The 18,662-nt window shown below is 47.9% G+C and overlaps 1 protein-coding gene and 1 long non-coding RNA gene across 6 annotated transcripts in view; one reads left to right on the top strand and one right to left on the bottom strand.

Moving 5' to 3' along the window:
* Positions 1–4,322: 4,322 nt before the first annotated feature.
* Positions 4,323–11,455, bottom strand: 5031434O11Rik (RIKEN cDNA 5031434O11 gene). 5 transcript variants are annotated; one of them, NR_033624.2, is made up of 6 exons: positions 11,232–11,455; positions 9,276–10,691; positions 7,839–7,934; positions 7,551–7,709; positions 6,729–6,864; positions 4,323–4,602 (listed from the first exon to the last, which is right to left on the bottom strand). It is a non-coding gene; the product is annotated as an RIKEN cDNA 5031434O11 gene (long non-coding RNA). The 5 variants fall into 5 exon arrangements; NR_160683.1 differs by having other exon boundaries at positions 7,839–7,929; NR_160685.1 differs by having other exon boundaries at positions 7,839–7,929; positions 9,908–10,691.
* Positions 10,617–18,662, top strand: part of Setd7 (SET domain containing (lysine methyltransferase) 7) — a 45,506-nt gene continuing 37,460 nt past the window's right edge. Inside the window, exon 1 of the mRNA NM_080793.5 lies at positions 10,617–10,922. Coding sequence (NP_542983.3) covers positions 10,883–10,922 — 40 coding nt within the window. The 5' untranslated portion in view covers positions 10,617–10,882. The remainder of the gene's footprint in view (positions 10,923–18,662) is intronic.

The raw sequence follows: 18,662 nt of genomic DNA, 5'->3' as shown, positions 1-18,662 counted from the left end.
GGTGATCCATGAAACACAGCAAGTGTTCCTAAAACCTGCTGGACCTTCTTCGATAAATGTGGTAAGCACCCACCCCACAAAATGACACAGAATAAGATGGCCCAGGACTCTCTGGGTGACCAGAGGAAGCAGGCTATGACAGTGTCTGTAGTAGGCAGCTGAAGCCCATTTTCCACAAAAATTTTCCACTAGCATTCCAAAGAAGGCTGTGCAGAGATTTGATTATGTTGAGCCCAACCACAGGTCTAAGAGGATGTTGGTTGCTGAGAGATAAAAGCATTATGAACCAGGGGTAACAAGAAGAGAAAGGGCCAATCGGTCGAGTTGTAGCCAATTTTGTTATGAAGACAATAAAATCATGTCATAGTCACACACAAAACTTGTATGGAAGAACACAGACCACTTGACTTAGAGTGGAGACTGTTAGGAATGGAAAGGATTTTTACTTCTTTTTAATATTCCTTCTTTCTAGTATCTCTGCCATGACTATTTTCTTCTCAAAGTGGTACTAACTTGCCATTCAGAAGTATAGGTTAAAACTAGATCTTTTGGGAATTGAATGTAGTCCCCAAGTTACCACTAACTACTAAACTTCTCAGCATTCACAGAGTGGCCTGTCAGATGCAAGATGCTCCCCCGAGGGTCATGGTCAGCCCAGCCTCATCTGCTCATGGTGCCCTTGTGAGCCAGGTCCCCCTCACTGGCAGAATGTCTCCACTTGCCAGTGTGCCTGCCTGAATCCCCAGGACAGCTCCATGCCCTGGGCAACTGGAGTTTTTACTTTTCACTTGGTCATCACAACCCAAAAATCACTCAGAGCAACAAAAAGCATGGGATCTCAAAGAAATGACTGGACTGACTGGACTGCAGAGCAGAACCCTGTCTCAAAAAAAAAAGTTATGGAGATGGCTTGGCCATCTCAAGTAAGGAGGGTCTCTTGGGACACTTCCATGAAGCAGTACCCACATTCAACACTTTCCTGGGCCAGCTGTGGCCAGCTGCATAGCTGCATCTCACTTTCGAATCTCGGTGACCAAAATACTGAAGGGAGAAAAGACTTACTTTGACTCACAGTTTCAGAAGTGTCATTCTGTCATGGTGAAGAGGCCTGAAAGAGTCGCTCAGGTCATGGTGGCAAGAGTCTGCAATGAAGTCCACACCATGGCAGAAGGAAGTCAAGAACAAGACTGAAACCAGGGGTAAGATATAGTCTCCATGGCTCAGTGGGTAAGAGCACCCGACTGCTCTTCCAAAGGTCCAGAGTTCAAATCCCAGTAACCACATAGTGGCTCATAACCGTCTGTAACGAGATCTGATTCCCTCTTCTGGAGTGTCTGAAGACAGCTACAGTGTACTTACATATAATAAATTAAAAAAAAAAAGATATAGTCTCCAAAGGTCCAACCCTAATGGCCTACTTCCACGACTTCAAAGTTCCCAGAACTTTCAAGATAGGACCACTTGTTAGAGAAGAAAACATTCATCGTATGAGCCTGTGGTTTCTGTGTTACCTGCATAAACCCAGCATCTATGGCACCATAACTATGAGTGTGAAAAAAAAAAAAAAAAAAAAAAACCTCAGGTGAGTGACTCACTCCCATATTCCTAAGACTTGGGAGGACTGACCATAAGTTAGAGGTCAGCCTCAGTTACCTAGTGAGATCTAGAACAACCTGGACTGCAGAGTAAAACCCTGTCTCAAGGAAGAAAAAAATTATGGAGATGGCTTGGCTGGCTAAGTACTTACAGTCAACAAGGACCTGAATTCACATTCCCAGGCACCCACATAAAAAGCTGTAGCATCATATGCCTGTAATCAGGAGGCAGAAACAGGAGGATTGCTGGGGCTTCATGCCCAGCCAGTCTTGCCAAATCAGGGAGTTCCAGAATCAGAGAGAAACCCTGCTTCAAATCATAAGGTATAGATAAGTAGAAATAGACATCCAATATGGAGCTTTGGCCTCCAAATGCGTATGTATATGCATACACACACACACACACACACACACACACACACACACACACACACACTCACACACAATGAATCGTGTAGAACTTTCTCTTTGCTCACCCATCTTCTAGAATGATCCCTCCAGAGCTATGCTGCCACGTATGCTCCGTGTCTCCACATAGTTTCGAGACCTACGGAATCCTACTCTCACCAGGTGCAGGACCCCAGGAAGCTGTTGAACACTGAGCCTCTGCATTGCTCACCTATGAATGGGTTTCGAAAGGTAATTCTTAGAATTGACTAAGTCTTGTGGATCAAACTGCTGGGCCTTATGCTCTGTCTCTCTGTGCGTTCCTTCCTTACCTTAGAACTGCTCACCTGCCAACCCCTTGAGAGCTCCAGGTTCTATTCAGGGAGTACAGAAGGGGGCAACTGAAGACTCAAGGGGTCCAGATTTGTGCCTCTCTGGTCGTGTCCCACTTGTGAGATCCTGGGTAAAGCCTTGAAAGCTGCCGTGAGTTGTGAAGGAAAACAGAGATGCCAAATGAGTTTCTAATCTCTTCAAATGCAGCAATGGAAAGAGTATCTGGGATAAAATCACTTTATGAACAAGATAACCTCCCTGTTCCTAATCAGAGGGACTGTCTGGAAAGAGGAAGGGAGTCAGTTACATACGCCTCCTATCTCATCTACGTCCACCCATGAACGGTCATGTTTTCCATCCAACCTCTTGCTATCCTTGTACAGGAGGAAGACTCCAGAAAGAGGCTGGAAGTGGGGCTGTTCAGTGGGGCGAGGAGGAGGAGGAGGAGGCAACTTTGCAGGCCAGCAGGGACGTGGCACCCCGCTCCACTGGGAAGCTCATGTTTATCGCAACCCAGGCACTCCTCAGATGCCAGGTTGGAAGGGTGCTGGTGACTTGCAAGACCCACTCCCATGGCAGGCTGATCAACTGGCCCTCGGCCAACGAGACAGTGTAAAGCCTGGCTCGGGGCTACTTGCTTTGTGTCCCTCAGTCCTGAACACAGAGGCCTGTGAGCTAAGCTTTTTGAATCTGCCTGAAAGGTATTCCAGAAGGCTGGCCAGACAGGTTTTTTCCTAGGAATGGATCTATATGGTGAGATGGAGGGAGGGCAGCTCCTACTTTTCTAAGCCTCACATGGTTTTTATTTACCCCAACTCCCGGCTACCTAAGCAAACGTGTACGAACCTTTTCTTCTCGGACTCTAATCCCAGCACTCGGGAGATAGAGGCAGGCAGACCCCTGAGTTTGACAGCATCCTGGTCTACAAAGTGAGTTCCAGGACAGCCAGGGCTACACAGAAAACCCTGTCTCCAAAACAAAAGAAAGAAAGAAAGAAAGGAGGGAGGGAGGGAGGGAGGGAGGGAGGGAGGGAGGGAGGAAGGGAGAGAGGGAGGGAGGGAGGGGCTGGAAAAATGGCTCAGTGGTTGAGACCCCTGACTGCTCTTCCAGAGGTCCTCAGTTTGATTCCCAGCAACCACATGGTGGCTAACAACCATCTGTAATGGGATCCAATGCCCTCTTCTGGTGTCTGAAGAGAGCAGCAGTGTACTCACATGCATAAAATAAATAAATGAATCTTTTTAAGAAAGAAAGAAAGGAAGAAAGAAAGAAAGAAAGAAAGAAAGAAAGAAAGAGAGAGAGAGAAAGAGAGAGAGATTGCACTTTCCATGACAAGAGTATCTTTGCCCATCAGTCACAGTTCAGCAATGTGCATTATTCTGGGATGTAGTTCATGTGAGTCCACTTGGAGACTATTGTGACATCTGTAGTCAGGTTGAACTGATCTTTTGTTCCTACCGAGTCTTCTGATGTTAAAGGAGTATGTATACTCCTTGGGTTCCAATCCCAGTGCCGCACAAACACACGAGTGTGTAACAGATTGATCGTCTCCTGCAAGGTCTGTGATTCTATAGGGCAACTGGGAGACCCAGCTACTTACGTGTTCATATGTGTGGGGTTCATGTGCGCTGTGTACAGAGGTCAGAGATCTGTTCCTGGTGTCGTTCCTCAGGTGCTGTCCACTTTGTTTTATAGATAGAGTCTTTCCCTGGGACTCACTAGTTGGTCTAGCTGGCTGGCCAGTGAGCCAGGGTATTCCCCCATCTCTTTCCCCACCCTCAGTGCTGGGATTACAAGCACATATGTCTAAACCTGTTTTGGATTTTTCTTTCCATTGTGTTGGTTTGTTTTTCTTAGAATATGGATTCTGGGACTCAACCACAGGGGTTTACAAGCCAATCACTTTACCAGCTGAGCTGTATCCCCAAGCCTCTAATCACTGTCACTGTAGCTCAAGACATTAACATTTAGAAGCTAATAAAGCCAAATAGCATTTAAGGACGCATGTTTGGTTTTCATGGCAATTGTATTTATTTTTCAAACCTCTTCATCTTACTTTGTCTGAAGTTATTGTTACAGAAATGCGCAGTTTCCGATTGTAGCCTTTTCCCCAACCCCCAAGTTGTTTCACTAGACCCAAATCTAGCCTAGGTTTTCAGATCGGAGAAGGCAAGCATGTCATATAGCCCACCGCACACGAAGACAGAGATCTGGGCCACATGGCTCCTTCTCTGTTGTCCCCGAGGGTCTAAATTTAGTTTACTGGATACACTGCAGGGACATGAGCCTGTTGGAAGAATAAGAATCAGGAAGAAAAAAAGGAGAAAGAAGTTTAATATGGCTGGAGGCTGGAGGTATTTTAACGCCATGGCAACTGTGAGGTCTTCTCTATTATTTAATTCACTTCCTTGGGTCAGGCAGGTTATTCTGTCTGTTGACCCACTGCACTTCCTGTTGCCATCATCAAAACAGGTCACCCTGAATTTACGAGTCTTCGCGTAACTGCATCGGGCCGTTTCCAGAAGCAGGAGGTTTCTCCTCTGCCCCTTTTCTCCTTTTCATGTGGTGCCTTCATGTTCTGCCTGACCTCAGACCAAGAGCTTACTTCATGCAGTCTCCCCCACCCCTTCCCCTCGAACACGCACTGCCTTTCTCCCCAGCACTCCTAACCCTGCCCTCTGCCCTCCCTCCAGCTTCTGCTGTTGTCATTAACAGTTAGGCACTAGATTTCTGTGAGTCTGTGATCCAGAACCCAAGAACCATGGTCCTCATAAAAGCCCATGTCTCCCTCTCTAAGGTCAAGAAAATGGCCTCTCCAACCCTCTTTTTCGAACGCGTTTCCTTCATACTAGGAAAAGATAGCATTAGAAAGTGAACGCTCAGTTTATCAGTCACCCTAGATTCATCCTTTTCCTTTTTCTCTTATGGTGCCGGGGTTTGATGGTTTACATAGCTTAAAGATGAGTCCCCGACTCGCTGCCAGAGCCTGACCCTCCCCACCTGTAAGCTGTACAGAGTAGGTTTGAGTGGAGGGTAGTGTAGCCCATTCTCTCTCTCTCTGTACAAAGCACTTCATCACCTAGTTGCTAGTTCTTAGCTGGACCAAAACACACGAGGAGAAAAATCAATCAAACTATTTGATTGTCGTTTACGTATCTTATGTATGATGTGTCTTTGTAGTCTTATGCTGGGAGGTGAGGAGGTGCTCAAAGAGGCCAAGAAGAGGGCATCTGATCCCTTTAGAGGCAGCTGTAAGCAGCCTGCTCTGGGTGCTCTGGGTCCTCTGGATGGCTTTCCACTACCAAGCTATCTCTCCAGCCCAGAAAACTGCCTTTTGAAAGAATAACCAAAGTCAAATGGGACTTTATTACATAGGATTTTCTGGGTTGGGAATATACATGACTGTGATCTAGCACTCAGCTGGTAAAGACAGGAGGACCAGGAGTTTGAGGCCCACATGGGGTACATGAGACGGTCACAAAAATAAATTTTAAAATAGAAAATAAAATTAAAAATTAAAAAAAAAATCCCCTTCACGGGGTCAGATTATAGGTAGCATCGTACCTATAATCCCAACATACTGGAGTTAGCCACAGGAGGATTACTGAAAATTAAAGGCCAGCCTGGACTACACAGTGAGTTCTAAGCCAGCTGTAAAAGACCCTCTCCCAAAATCAGCAGCAAAAAGAGCTCCTGATGAGGGCTGGAGAGATGACTCGGTGGTTAAGAGCACTGGCTGCTCTCCCAAAGGACCAGTGCTCAATTCCAAGAACCCAGATGGCAGCTCACAACAGTCTGAAACTTCAGTTCCCGAAGATCCAGTGCCCTTTTCTGGTTTCCGTACGAACCAGGCATGTATATGATGCACACACACACATGCAGGCAAACACTTACATGCATAAAACAACTTAATTCTTTTTCCAAAAGACCTCCTGGGGTCAACCCTTGGAAGTTCCTAAACTCCCAGGAGCTTGGAGACCTGTTCTGGGTGTTGAGAACCGTGCGTCTCCTAACCCTGATCTGCTGGGTGGGAATAGTTCTTTACTAACAACCACAAGTGAACCCACATTGGCTTAGTTGCCCCAGTGTGCCCTGCACGCACATCTGCTCTCTGACAAGTTTGTTTACCCAGGACATAGGAAGCACCTCAGATGCGGGAAGGTTTTAGACATGTATTTCCTGTAAAAGTGACATCATGTTTGCAAGGAGATGAACCTTGTGAACCACGGGTGGGAAAATGACCTCAAGTAGCTGAGTATTTCAATTTTACAATATCACTGGAGAAAGAACTTGTGTTCCCCACACTGAGTGTGGAGAGATGGGCCACAGGTGAGGACAACAGAAGCTAAACCACAGATGCTTAGCCCAGTCTCTCCATGTACTGGGGTCATGGCTCAGCAGGAGTATACTCACTAGGAGCTGGGAGTCCGGAGTAGTGGCTCAGTGATGAATTCCTGTCTGACTGGATCACTGAGGGACGGAGGGCGTGCTCAGCCAGTAGAGGCATTCCTGAATCATCAAGGGGCTAGGAGTAGTGGCGGCCTCAGCCCTGCAATAATTAACTAATTAAAATAAAGTTACAAGTAAAACCCCACAAGCAGCACACTATATATCGTGCAAGGGAGTCTCAACCAGGGCTCCACTGTGCTATCGCGTGTGCGCCCCGCTATACTGGGGTCTGTGCGTTAGGACCAGCCAGCTGCTGTTGTTGCTGCATACTGTCTCTGACCAAGAGCTTTATTGATTTCTAGCTCATAACCGCATTAGTCGGAAGCCACGTGGAGAGTTTGTAAAACAAGCTCTCAGAGAAGAGCATGGTAGGAAAGAACGTGATGGGTCCCACGTGGGGCCAGCGGAACAGTGCAAAAGATGCCATTGGCACTTGGGCTGAAACAAAGCATTTGGCCAAATCACAGAAGAGGATCAAGTCTGGGAGAAAAAAAAAAAAAAAAAAAAACAAAACTCAGCCCTGTTTACAGGAAACAGAAAAGTCCTTTCTGCAACAAAAATAATTTTATAGTTGGGGAGGGGGTATTAAAGGCTCGCAGTTGAGGGGAGTTGAGAACCACTGTTTTAGGGGATCCAGCTAACATTTTCCCTAAACTTGTGGTCTAGAGTCACAAGAGGAAGTCAAGCACCGAGATGGACCGTCCTAACGGCTGCCTTCCTGATGGAAAGAGCTGGCGAGTTCCTTCCTGGCCGTGCAACAATACCAGAAGGGCCCTGGTTCCTCACCCAGATCCTTCTAGGCACATTCGAGATCCATTTCTGTAGAGGCAGGGAATGGGCGCCGGTTCCAAACACTCTCAAAGCAGCACATGGAAAGGCTCTTGACACAGGTAGGCTGCTCCTAACACCGGGGCTAACCGCACTCCTCCAAGAGGACATTCTCCTCTGAACCCAAAGACAGAGAGAGGTAAGACACTTGTGGCAGGCCCTTCCCCTCCCTCAGCACACACGTGTACCCTCCCACCGTGAGCCTGGGTCTGTGTCCTGAGGGGGCGTTTCCTGCCCTGACATTACCTTCTTTCAGTAAAGAAATAAATTTATTTTTGCTTCTTCCTTCGGTTTTCATCGTTTTTATTGTCTAGTAACTGAAGGAGATGAGCATCTGCTATTCTTCGTCATGTGAGCACCAGCATCATGCGTAAGGAAAGCAGGGATACATAAGAATTAAAGGTAAGGGGAGAGCTCATACAGCTCAAAGCCAGAAGGGATGAAGCACGGTAAATGCCTTTTCAGAAACTCTGAATAAGGACCGGGGAGATTCGTCAACTCCCGAGTCCATGGTTTCAAAACAACACAGCAACAAAAGACAAGTGTGGAGGTGTATGATTGCAACCTAACCACCGGGAAGACAGAAACAGGTGGGTATCTGAGGCCTACCCTACTCCATGAGTTCTAGGCAAGTGAGAGACTCTGTCTAGCACACACTCACAGACATGTGCACACACACACTCAGTACAATCCTGTTTCTGTATTCATGTTTTCAAGTGATGTTATGTGGGCTGCAGATGTCTCAGAAGACCCACATTTGGTTCCCAGCACCCACATTCAAGGGCTTACCACTGCCTGTAGCTCCAACTCCAGGGTTCCAATGCACTCTGGCCTCCTTTGGTATACACACACACACACACACACACACACACACACAGCATGCAGCCGTATACACATGCATGAGTGTACACACACACATAAATCAAATCAAATCGTTTTTTAAAAAAGATTAAATTATAATCTGAAGGTATCCTTTCATATTTCCCTGCAGGTGTAGATTTCTGTGGAGCCTAACAAAGGTCCCTGGTACCTGTCCTGGAAGACCCTTAAGGAGATCAATCCCAAGACAGACTTCAGAGGGGTATGGAAGATTTCAGGACAGCGTAGCCTGAGCCAGTGTGTACAGTGGTGTAGCCTAGGCTAAAGGGTCAAAGAGTAAACCAGCCTAAACCACAGAAGTCCCTCCCCATATGGCCTGAGTATCTAATGCCCAGAAGAGGAACCCATACTGCCAGAGTGGCCACCCTGGTGCACTTTGCAGGTGAAGGAGACTGGACCCTAAGCCTTCTAACTCCACATCCACAACCTTCCTCTTTCGAACGCAGTCAGAATGGAGCTAACATTTCTGATGGTATTTGGGGTTAGTGTCTCCATAATTTTTCTCTTAAGTGGTTTTCCCTTTGAGACAGTATTTCTCTATGTAGCCCTGGCTGACCAGGAACTCACTCTATACACCAAACAGGCTGGCCTTGAACTCGGAGATCTACCTGCCTCTGCCTCCCTAGTGCAGCGATTAATACCACCATGCCCTGTTTCTTTTACTTTTTTTTTTTTTCTGGCTGACATATATCAGCCAGTGGGGGTGCAGCTCATTTGGTGGAGAGCTTGCTTTTCTAGCATGGAAAAGTCTGGATTGTATCTCCAGTACTATAAATTCAGCATGCTGCCAAGGTTTGTAATTACGGGGCTGTGAAGATAGAGGCGGGATGATTAGCTCAAAATCGTCTTCCTGTATACAGTGAGTTAGAGGTGAGAGACCGGGCTACAGGAGATCCTGCCTTAAATAAAAAAGAAAAAGAAAATGAAAAAAAAAAGGCATTTAAGAAATTAAGGAGGGGGGGGACTCTCTCAGGCTTTGGAAGTGACTTGAAATCCTGCCTCATTTATTGTTCAGAAAACGAAAAGGAACAACTTTCTTTGGTTCCTGCCCCATCCTTCCCACCCGCCACGATGACTGTTCTTGGCAGAAGGCCAGACCAGCACCGGGTAATTCCACAGTACATTGGGTACATGCGCATGCATTTAACCCGCTATTTAAAGAGATCCTTTGCTGCCACCTGTAAGAGGACATAATGACACTCTTTAAGTGGCTGGGCTGGGAAGGGAGTTTTCTTCCCTCAAAGATGCCTGAGTCTGTGAAGTGGTTGGCACTTGGAGAAACTAAAGAAACATCTAGGGACATCACAAATACAGGACCGGAGGCGAGAGAAGGAGGAGCGCTAGACACAGGGTCCTGGCTCCGGCTCTCCGCTTGGTGGCTCCATCTTCAAGACAAGGAGAAGGAATCGGCCAAAGCTCGGGTGCGGCCTGATTACCAGCCTGCTGCCATTTGGGTTTGCTGAATTCCTGGATCTCTCTAGGGGCCTGGAGATGCGAAAGAAGATGGAGACTGGGGACTCCTGGGTAGGACGTTCAGTCGGGAGGAATCCAGGACGCAGGACGCCCCCTGGAGTCGAGGGAACTGGCTTGTGGAGGCAGCGCTGGGCAGTGGAAGGGGGACGGGGCACCTGCGCTCCTGGGCCCGCCGCACTTTGCAACTCTGGGCAGTAGCGAGCCGAGTGAAGTGGGGCTCGAGGGCAAGAGGAAGTAGAAGCTCAGGAACCAAAGGCTTCCTTAGTTCCGAGTGCGCTCCAGCTGTCCAGGAGTGAGATAGTGGTAGGAACACCCAGCATGACGCACTTCCAAGTCCCTGGTGGCACATCGTGGGGTATCAGGTGCTCTGAGCCCCTCACCCACCCCAGGCGGGTACCCTCGAGGCCCCCGGCGCTAGCGAACAGCCGGCGGCGACCTGGACCGCGTGGCTGGCGAACAGTGAACCAAGCCAAAAGGTAAACGCCGCCTGGTCTGCCCACTGCCTGGTCTTAAGAGGCGGCGCAGCTCCGGAGCACCTTGGGTTCTAAGGATCCTCACTTCTGGGAAAGGACAGGGAACTGTCAATCAACGAGGGAGGGAGCGCACCGGCGCCGGGTGATGTCAGCGGATCAGCTGCTCCATAACAAAGAGGGGGTATCACAGGAGAAAGTTGCAGTGGCGGCAGCACCCCAGAGCCTCCGGGACCGGGGACGAGAGGAGAGGGGGCGGCGGCTGCGGCTGCCGCGGCTGGCGGAGGAATTGAAAGGACTGTAGGGGGAGGCAGCGCGAGCCGCCCCGACTGCTCCTCCTCTTCCTCCCCCTCCTCCCCCTCCTCCAAACTCGCAGGGCTTAGCTCCAGCGCTCGCTCAGCCACCAGGAGCACCCAGAGGGACGGGAGCCGGCCGCACGGCCCCGGGCTGGGTAGGGTCTCAGCCGCCATGGATAGCGACGATGAGGTGGTGGAGGAAGCCGTGGAAGGTACAAGCTTTTCTCCAGGACTCTGGGGTGGGGACAGGCGCCTGGGGCGGAAAGCGCCAAAAGAGTGGCGGTCTGCGACGCGCGCCGGGCCGAGCCGAAGGCCGCCGCGGTCCCTAAGCGGATGGCGGGTCGCTCGGCTCAGGCGGGGGCTGCACTGCCTACGCCACGCCGCCGGGAGCGTGCGGGGCGCGGCGGGGCAGGGGCGGGGAATGGGGCCCCGCGGGGTCCGCCGCCCTGGGAAAGCTGGGCCCCTGCATCCCGCCTGGCCTCGGCAGCATCCTCCCTGGGAGTTGCGACGCTGCCTAGCACCTTGGCCTTAGTCCTTGCGGGGATGGAGGATGGGAGGGCAGTCCCTTGAGGCCCGCGATCTCCGCGGGGCAGCGTTGTTTCAGCCACCTCGACTTCCCCTCTCCGACCGCCTGCCCTTTTCCTGACTGAGTCGCTGCGTCCCATGGCCACCAGGGCCGGGTCTAGGTGGGTCTCCCATCGCAACGCACCCGGCCGCACACCAGGCACATGGCGGCCCTGGCCGCTCCTCCGGGGTAAAAAAAAAAAAAAAAAAAAAAAAAAAAAAAAAGATGAAATCATGGCTAGGTAGAGCACGCCGCTCCCCACCAGGCTACCCTGCCCCTGGGCGAACTCAGCCACCCGCCCTTCCCCCTCCCGGCTTCCCAGCGAGGTGCAGGCGCGCCGTGCGGACGCTCCAGCCGGGACCCAAATTGCTGGGTGACACTTAACTTTCTGAATTCCGAGCTGTCGGCTGCCGGTGATATCACCGCCTGGGTGTCAGGTTTCTCCGCCCCCTCTTGCGCACCCCTCCCCCGACTCCCGTCGCCACCGTGTTTTGCTGAGTTTCTCCGCCTCTTTTTTTTTTTTTTTTTTCTTTTTTGCCCCCCTACTTATAAAACGTCCGTGGCGACGTTATACAATCTCGTTGTTTGTGGCTTGAGAGGTTATGATTTTGTAACAACGAACACTGGAAAACACTCTTAAGCGTATTTATTATTTATCTTATTCTATCCCAGATAGTGTTCCCGTGATGTTTTTGCAAGATTGCGTAGTGTTGTTCCAGAATTTGTTAAACACAGCAACTGACTAATTTTAAGTCGGTGGTTGAATCTGGTTTTGATCTCATTTGTATAAACAGGTCTGACAAACGATAAAGAAAAAGTGGCTGTGCTTAACAAATGCATATGGATATGTACTTGTTAGTGCTACGTGGGGAGAAATCTCTTTGGTGTGTCCATAAATACAACTTTTGCAGACTGCTGAAGGCTTAGGGTGAGATGAAGCAGAATAATTTTTTGAATTTCCGGAAAGGCATCCATTCTAATTTACTTTGTAAAATGTATTTCTTCATTTTAGTTTTTGTTTTGTTTGTTTGTTTTTTTTTTAACAACTTTTAAGTACATAGTTTTGCTTGTAACTTTTGGAGAGACTAAAATGCGGATCCACAGAGCTTACATTTCTCTAAATAAACCCAGTGTTGGGATTAATGAGGCCCAGCTAGCATTGTTTGAGCCAATCATAGGAAGCCTTCTTTAACTTCCAAAGTTATTGACTTCTTGTAAATTTCTGCTATGACAGAAAAAGTGTTCTTAACAAAGTGCCACTGTCGCTCTCATTCTTCCTGGGGTTTTTTTGCCCTAAACAGTATTTTTTAGGTTTGTTTGTGTTGTTGTTGATGATGGTGATTTTTTTATTCTTTAATGTCATGCGCAGTGGTGTTTCTGTTTGCATGTATGTCAGCGTGAGGATGTCATATTCCCTGGAACTGATGTTACAGACAGTTGTGAGCTTCCATGTGGGTACTGGGAATTCTTCCCAGGTTTTATGGAAGAGCAGCCGGGGCTCTTAACCACTCAGCCATCTCTCCAGCCCCTCCTCCTGTTCTTTTACTTGCAATTTTTAAAAACAAACCCTTAAGCACAGATAGTGCCCCCAGCCCAAGCCACCTTCTCCAGGGCTGATGTTTAGAAAATGTGCTCTGTTGTTTATGATCCTAGCACTGGCATGTGAACAAAAACCAGGCCCGTGGCATACACACCTGCAGGTGGAGGCGGAGGCAGGAGCATCAGGAGGTCAAGGTCACCCTCGGCTGCATAGCAAGTCCAAACCCAGCCTGAACTATAAGACCCTGTCTCAAAATGATAAGAAATGTTTAAAGTATATTTTCAGGTTTCATGTTAGTCCAGTAGATTCAAAACACTGCAGTTTCTTTACCTTAACTGTAGGGGTGGTGAGGGGGGGGGCTTTTATATAGGATGGACAGATATAGCACTACTATAAATCAGCTCATTAGAGCAAGAAAGGCACCATTAATAATTATGCTATGACAGCTGGCTTAAACGCTGGCTTGTCTTGGGCAGTCACTCAGTTTTACCTAAGAGTAAACAAGTAGAGGAACTTCCTTGTTTTGCTTTTTTGCAGATTTTTGTTTTTGTGGATCTGTGAAACACGATCTCTGTGGCCCAGGCTGGCTTTGATATGATGTGCTGCCATTACAGATGTGATATCTATTCCTGGATTTTTAAAAGAACAACAACAAGACTCACTCTCTCTCTCTCTCTCTCTCTCTCTCTCTCTCTCTCTTTCTTCCTTCCCTTGTTTCCTTTGCTGTGTTGGGCAAACAATATACCACGGAGCTACATACTCTAGCCCAAGAGTGACTTAGTATTCTAAAGTCCTTAGAAAAGCCAGGTATAGTGGGGCATATATGTTATCCCAGTTACATGGGAGGCAGGAGAGAGGATCGTTTTTTAAGACTGGGAGACTGGGAGTTCTAACAGAGCTTGAACCTGTAAAATAGATAGATTCCGTCTCAAAAAAATAAAAAGTGGTAGAGAGATGGCTTGGTGCCTGCTCTCGAAGAGGACCTGGATTCTGTTCCCAGCACCCACATGGCAACTGAGAACCTCAGCACCTCCAATTCTGTTGGCTCCAACACTCCTACATATAAAATGAAACAAGTGCATCAAAAAAGAAAAGAAAAGGCTCTGGGAAGCATTTTGGGCTCAGCTTTGCCATGTGCCCTGGCTGGAAACTGTATCCCTCACTCTTTCTCCAGGTCCGTGTTGGCCTTGGCACTTCGCATCGCTCGCTCCTTAAAATCTAGCACGCATCTCTAAACAGGTATGAACGGCTGTGACCTTCTCCTAAATAGAAAGTCGTCTGTGTACACTGGTGCCTCTCATCTCTGTGCACACATTGTCCTCTGATGGTTTCCTCGTCACAGCTGTTATTATATCAGCATCGCTGTGGCTCTCACTATGTCAGATTCCATGCTGAGTGATGCTCAGACGTTATCCAGCCGTAGGAGGTGGGTACTATATTATCCTCGGTTTACAGAGAAACTTAGTCTAGTAAAGGACAGGATTACTGTCAAAGGGAGACAGTCTAGACTTGTGAAATTCTTTTTTGTCAACTGTGCATTCTTTCTAACTCCTACGAATCTACATTTCTTTCCTTCCTTCCTTTTCTCAGCAATGTCTCACTGTATTTTATAGCCCAGGCTAACCTAGAATTTATGTAGCCCAGGTTGGCCTGGAACTCACTATGTAGTCCAGACCTACTGCCTCAGCTTCCTGAGTACAGAAAAATGGCATGAACAACCATACTCAGCAATCTCTTATGTTTTTAAAGCATTGCCCTTTTAAAGTCTTGTGTGTGTGTGTGTGTGTGTGTGTGTGTGTGTGTGTGTGTGAACATTTTTCTGCCATGTACATCTGTGCATTATGTGCATCCTAGGACTGGCATTGTGGACCTCAGTGAGCCACCATGTAGGGGGCTGAGAATTGAACCCCTGGTCCAAGAGCAACAAGTGCCTTAACCACTGAGCCATCTCTCCAGCCCAGCATTTCCTTTTAGAAACTCATTTTTTTTTTCTTTAATGAGTCAATTGAGCATGTGAAATACTTAGTGACTGAGCTGAGAAGCAACAGTTAATGTGCAATGGCAAACCACTCTCAGTGATTCTATTACTTCTGAGGTGGCTTCTGCCATATAGGGTGAGTAGGTTTCAGGGGAAAAAAAGTATATATATATATATATATATATATATATATATATATATATGTCCTGCTCACCCTCCATATATATTTTTTCTCCACATATATATGGAGAAAAAGAATCTGACTTTCAGCCTCCACAGCAAATGTCCTTTCTTTTCTTATATCTCCTCCTCTGAGGAAGACATTGGCCTGACCAAGACAGTTTAGTCAGTCAACAGGTTCTCCAGGGCAGGAACGAGGATTATGGAGAAAAAAAGAAAAAAAGACAATTAGATAAACACTTTAGGGTGACCCCAGACCGTTCTGAGGCTGAAAAGGGTTTATTTTTCCCAGTCTGCTTTTATACCATTTTAAGTACATACAAAATAAAAAGATCAGTTCTGGGACAAGGAACAAGCAGGACAATAAACAAAACCCCCATAAACACCTTTCTTAGGGGGCTAGTCTGGTTGACCAGGACAAGCCAAGTGTGCCTCTGCTGAGCCAGGGCTTGAGCTTTGTATTAACTCAGATGTAAATGTTCTTAGTCTGATCCTATTGCCTGAGTCCTAGCCCAAAACCAGATTCCCGGCTCAAGCTTACTTTGTCCTGGCTAGGAGAGGCTCTAAAACCTCTTCAGGGCTTGAGGTCAGATGTCTTATAAGGTGATGCACATTTTGGCTCTCCTGGCAGCACTGCAGCCCTGGTGAAGTTCTTCTTTAATTAATGCATTTTTTTTCCCTTGGATGCACATCTCACTCTGTCATCATTGGCTCTCCTAGAACTCATTATGTAACCCGAGCTAACCTCAAACCAGCCATGATCCTCTTCAGTCTCCCTAGTGCTGGGATTATTGTGCCTTGTTGCCCTGGTACAATTCTGAATACAAGGTGGTTCAATACACGCGCGCATGCTCGTGCACAAACACACACGCACGCACACACACGCACACACACACGCACACACACACACGCACACACACACACACACACACACACACCGTGGAAAGGACTCAATGTCAGGAGGAAACAGTTTGGGTTCCAGTATCTGCCCTGCTTCTGTGGGAAGCCAGTTAACTTCCAGGCATTGCCACTGGAGTTCTCACTTTGACACCTCCTACCCCCGACAGTCTTATTCTGTAACCCCAGGCTATCTTGGAACGCTTTAGCACAGGCTGGCTCCAAAGCATGATCCTCCTGCTTCGCTCTCCTAAGAAGCTGGGTTTAGAAGTATAGGCTACGCCTCCTGGCCATCGCTGAGGCTTTAAAACAACAAAACAAAGCATGGGCAAACAAGATGGCTCACGGGTAAAGGCGTTTGTTCTGAGTTCGATCCCTAGTCCCCACATGGAAGAATGAGAAAACTGACTTTTATCGTCCTCCAGCTTCCACATTAGCACCAGGTTTGTGCTTACCTGGGCATATATAGTATGCATACATTCTCACAAATAAATAAACATCAAATCTGACCCACACTTGGGAGCCTGAGGTGAGAGATTGTTGTAAGTTGGAGGCCAGCCAGGGCTCTTGGTGAATCCTGTAGGTTGGGGAAGGACTAAGACATGGATGCATGCACCTTGAGGCCAGCAATTCCCTGCAGCCTAGAGAAGTACATGGGATGAGCCTTCCCTGAAGAGATGGCAGAATTAACCTGAGAGAGAGAGAGAGAGAAAGAGAGAGAGAGAGAGAGAGAGAGAGAGAGAGCAAGCAAGCGCTTGGTGCATATAGGTGAGAGGCAATTGTGTGCCGCCCCCACCCCCACCCCAGAAAATACTCTTTTTACTTCAGCTGAAACATGAGGCTGAAAAGAGAAAATGGCCCACGAGGGGGATATGGCAAAAGGAAGCGGGGCCACAGGCTGAGAGTGTTGGTTGTGTGTTGGAACAGAGGAGTGACAGACAGGGTCAGAGCCCTGCTCGGGAAGTTAAACTGATGCGCTAGGCAGTGGGAAGACATGTAGCAATAGCTGAGGCTCTCGTGGTATCAGACGTGCAGTTATGAGGATAGGGGGGAAAAAAGACAAAGAAAAGCCTGGAAATGTGTAAGAGACACTGAGGGAAAGAGCTCAAAATGGAAAAATGTCAGAGTCCTCAGAACAAGGGCCCACAGTGAAAACACGTAGCTCCATGGTCTGGCATCCCCGTCCGCTCCAAACAGTCAGGGTTATTTTACTAACAACCCCCGTACTGTCCAGCCCTGCCTGTCTCTTATCTGTGTCTGCACCCTGGGCCTGGGACAGAATGCTCACCATTCTCTGTGAGCCATACATGAAAACCGCAGCCGTTGCCAGCTCACACCTGTGTTCCTGTGCCTTTCTGAGCCACTGTGTATCCTTCATGAGGAAGGCTTGCTTCCGGCATCAGTAAACTTGCTTTTCTTAAATGATTTTTCTGAGGGAGAGGAGGAGCCGAGTTTTGTATGCAAAAAAACCAGTATGGGCCAAGGTCTCTCGTCCTGAGGGAAATATTCACCCAGAGCGCTCAGGTCTCTTCTAAGTTGGAAGCAGGCAGTGACCCATCTCTGATCCCAGGGCAACGTAACAGACCACCAGTCTTATCAAGTTAAGGAAAAAATACCTCTGCTCAGAGGTGAGTCTAGGGAAAATGTTTCTATTTGCTTGGTGGATAAAAATCTTTAGAACAGAATGGAAAGAAAATCAGACCCGTTAATTTTTTCTTTTTTCTGGCTACCGGTTCAGTCTTTCTGTAGACAGATCCTGGGTGCCTTGCTTGCTGGGGCTGTGTTATTAGCACAAAGCGATCATTCCAGTGAGTTTGGCCTGGCGTTTGGGCCTGGTGCCCACCTTCTGTGTACTGGGAACTGGCCTGCAAGGGGGTTAGCTGACTCGGCGCATTCTGTAGTCTTCAGCAAGGACTAGAGTTTCCACACTGAGTTAGCAACACAGGCAAGGGATTGGAATTTGCAGCCAGGATATGATGTTAAGAATCCTGGCATTCTCTGCAGCCTGCCCACAAAGTCTCCTTGCGTTTCTCTATAAGGAGCCTGGGCATCGCTGGTAGTTTTTTTTGTTTGTTTCTGGTTTGGGTTTTGTTTTTGTTAAGAAGATATGTCATCACAGTGAACCATTTGGCTCAATAGTGCACAGTCATTACGTGGTCATACAACTTGAAATACTGATTTTTTTTTTAAATATGTATTTTCTTTTCCTCGTACTTGGGTTATGTAAGGTTATTTTCATACAAGTATGTACTTTGAATGCATCGCCCCATGCTTCCCTGCCATCCTTTTAGTTCCCCTAAGTTTCTCTTTCACTTTCTAATTTAAATTACTCGTATTGCTTATGTGTGTGCCAGAGGGCAGGAGAGGGTGTGGGGTCTCTGGAGCCGCAGTTGCAGGCAGCTCGTGCTCTGCCATCAGCAAGGTTCCCCTTGGGCTCCTGTTTGCCTTTCTCTAGAAAGAAAGTGGATGGGTGGGTTGGAGGCCAGAGCTTTCCCCAACCTTGCACGAATTTAGCGCTATCAGCTTTCTCTCACAGGTCATGTGGTAGTGTTTAGGCATCTGAGGTTTCAACAAGGTACCAAAAAAGCATTTAGCCCCGCCCCCACTGCCCCAAACAAGTAGCTTCATCGTTGTTTTCTTCTCTGGATAGTGAGTGATGTTAGGTTGGCTGCTTAAGCTGTGATGCCACACAACTTTGCTATGCTAGCAGCATCTGAGTAAGAAGGGTGCTGAGACCGCTCACAGTCCTTGTGCTCAGAGGCAGCAGGATTTTAACATCCTAATCTCTTCCC

The sequence above is a fragment of the Mus musculus genome, chromosome 3, assembly GCF_000001635.26.
Source record: "Mus musculus strain C57BL/6J chromosome 3, GRCm38.p6 C57BL/6J".
Classification (NCBI taxonomy): domain Eukaryota; kingdom Metazoa; phylum Chordata; class Mammalia; order Rodentia; family Muridae; genus Mus; species Mus musculus.
The sequence above is the reverse complement of the archived record's forward strand: the minus strand, read 5'-3'. Positions and strand labels throughout refer to the sequence as shown.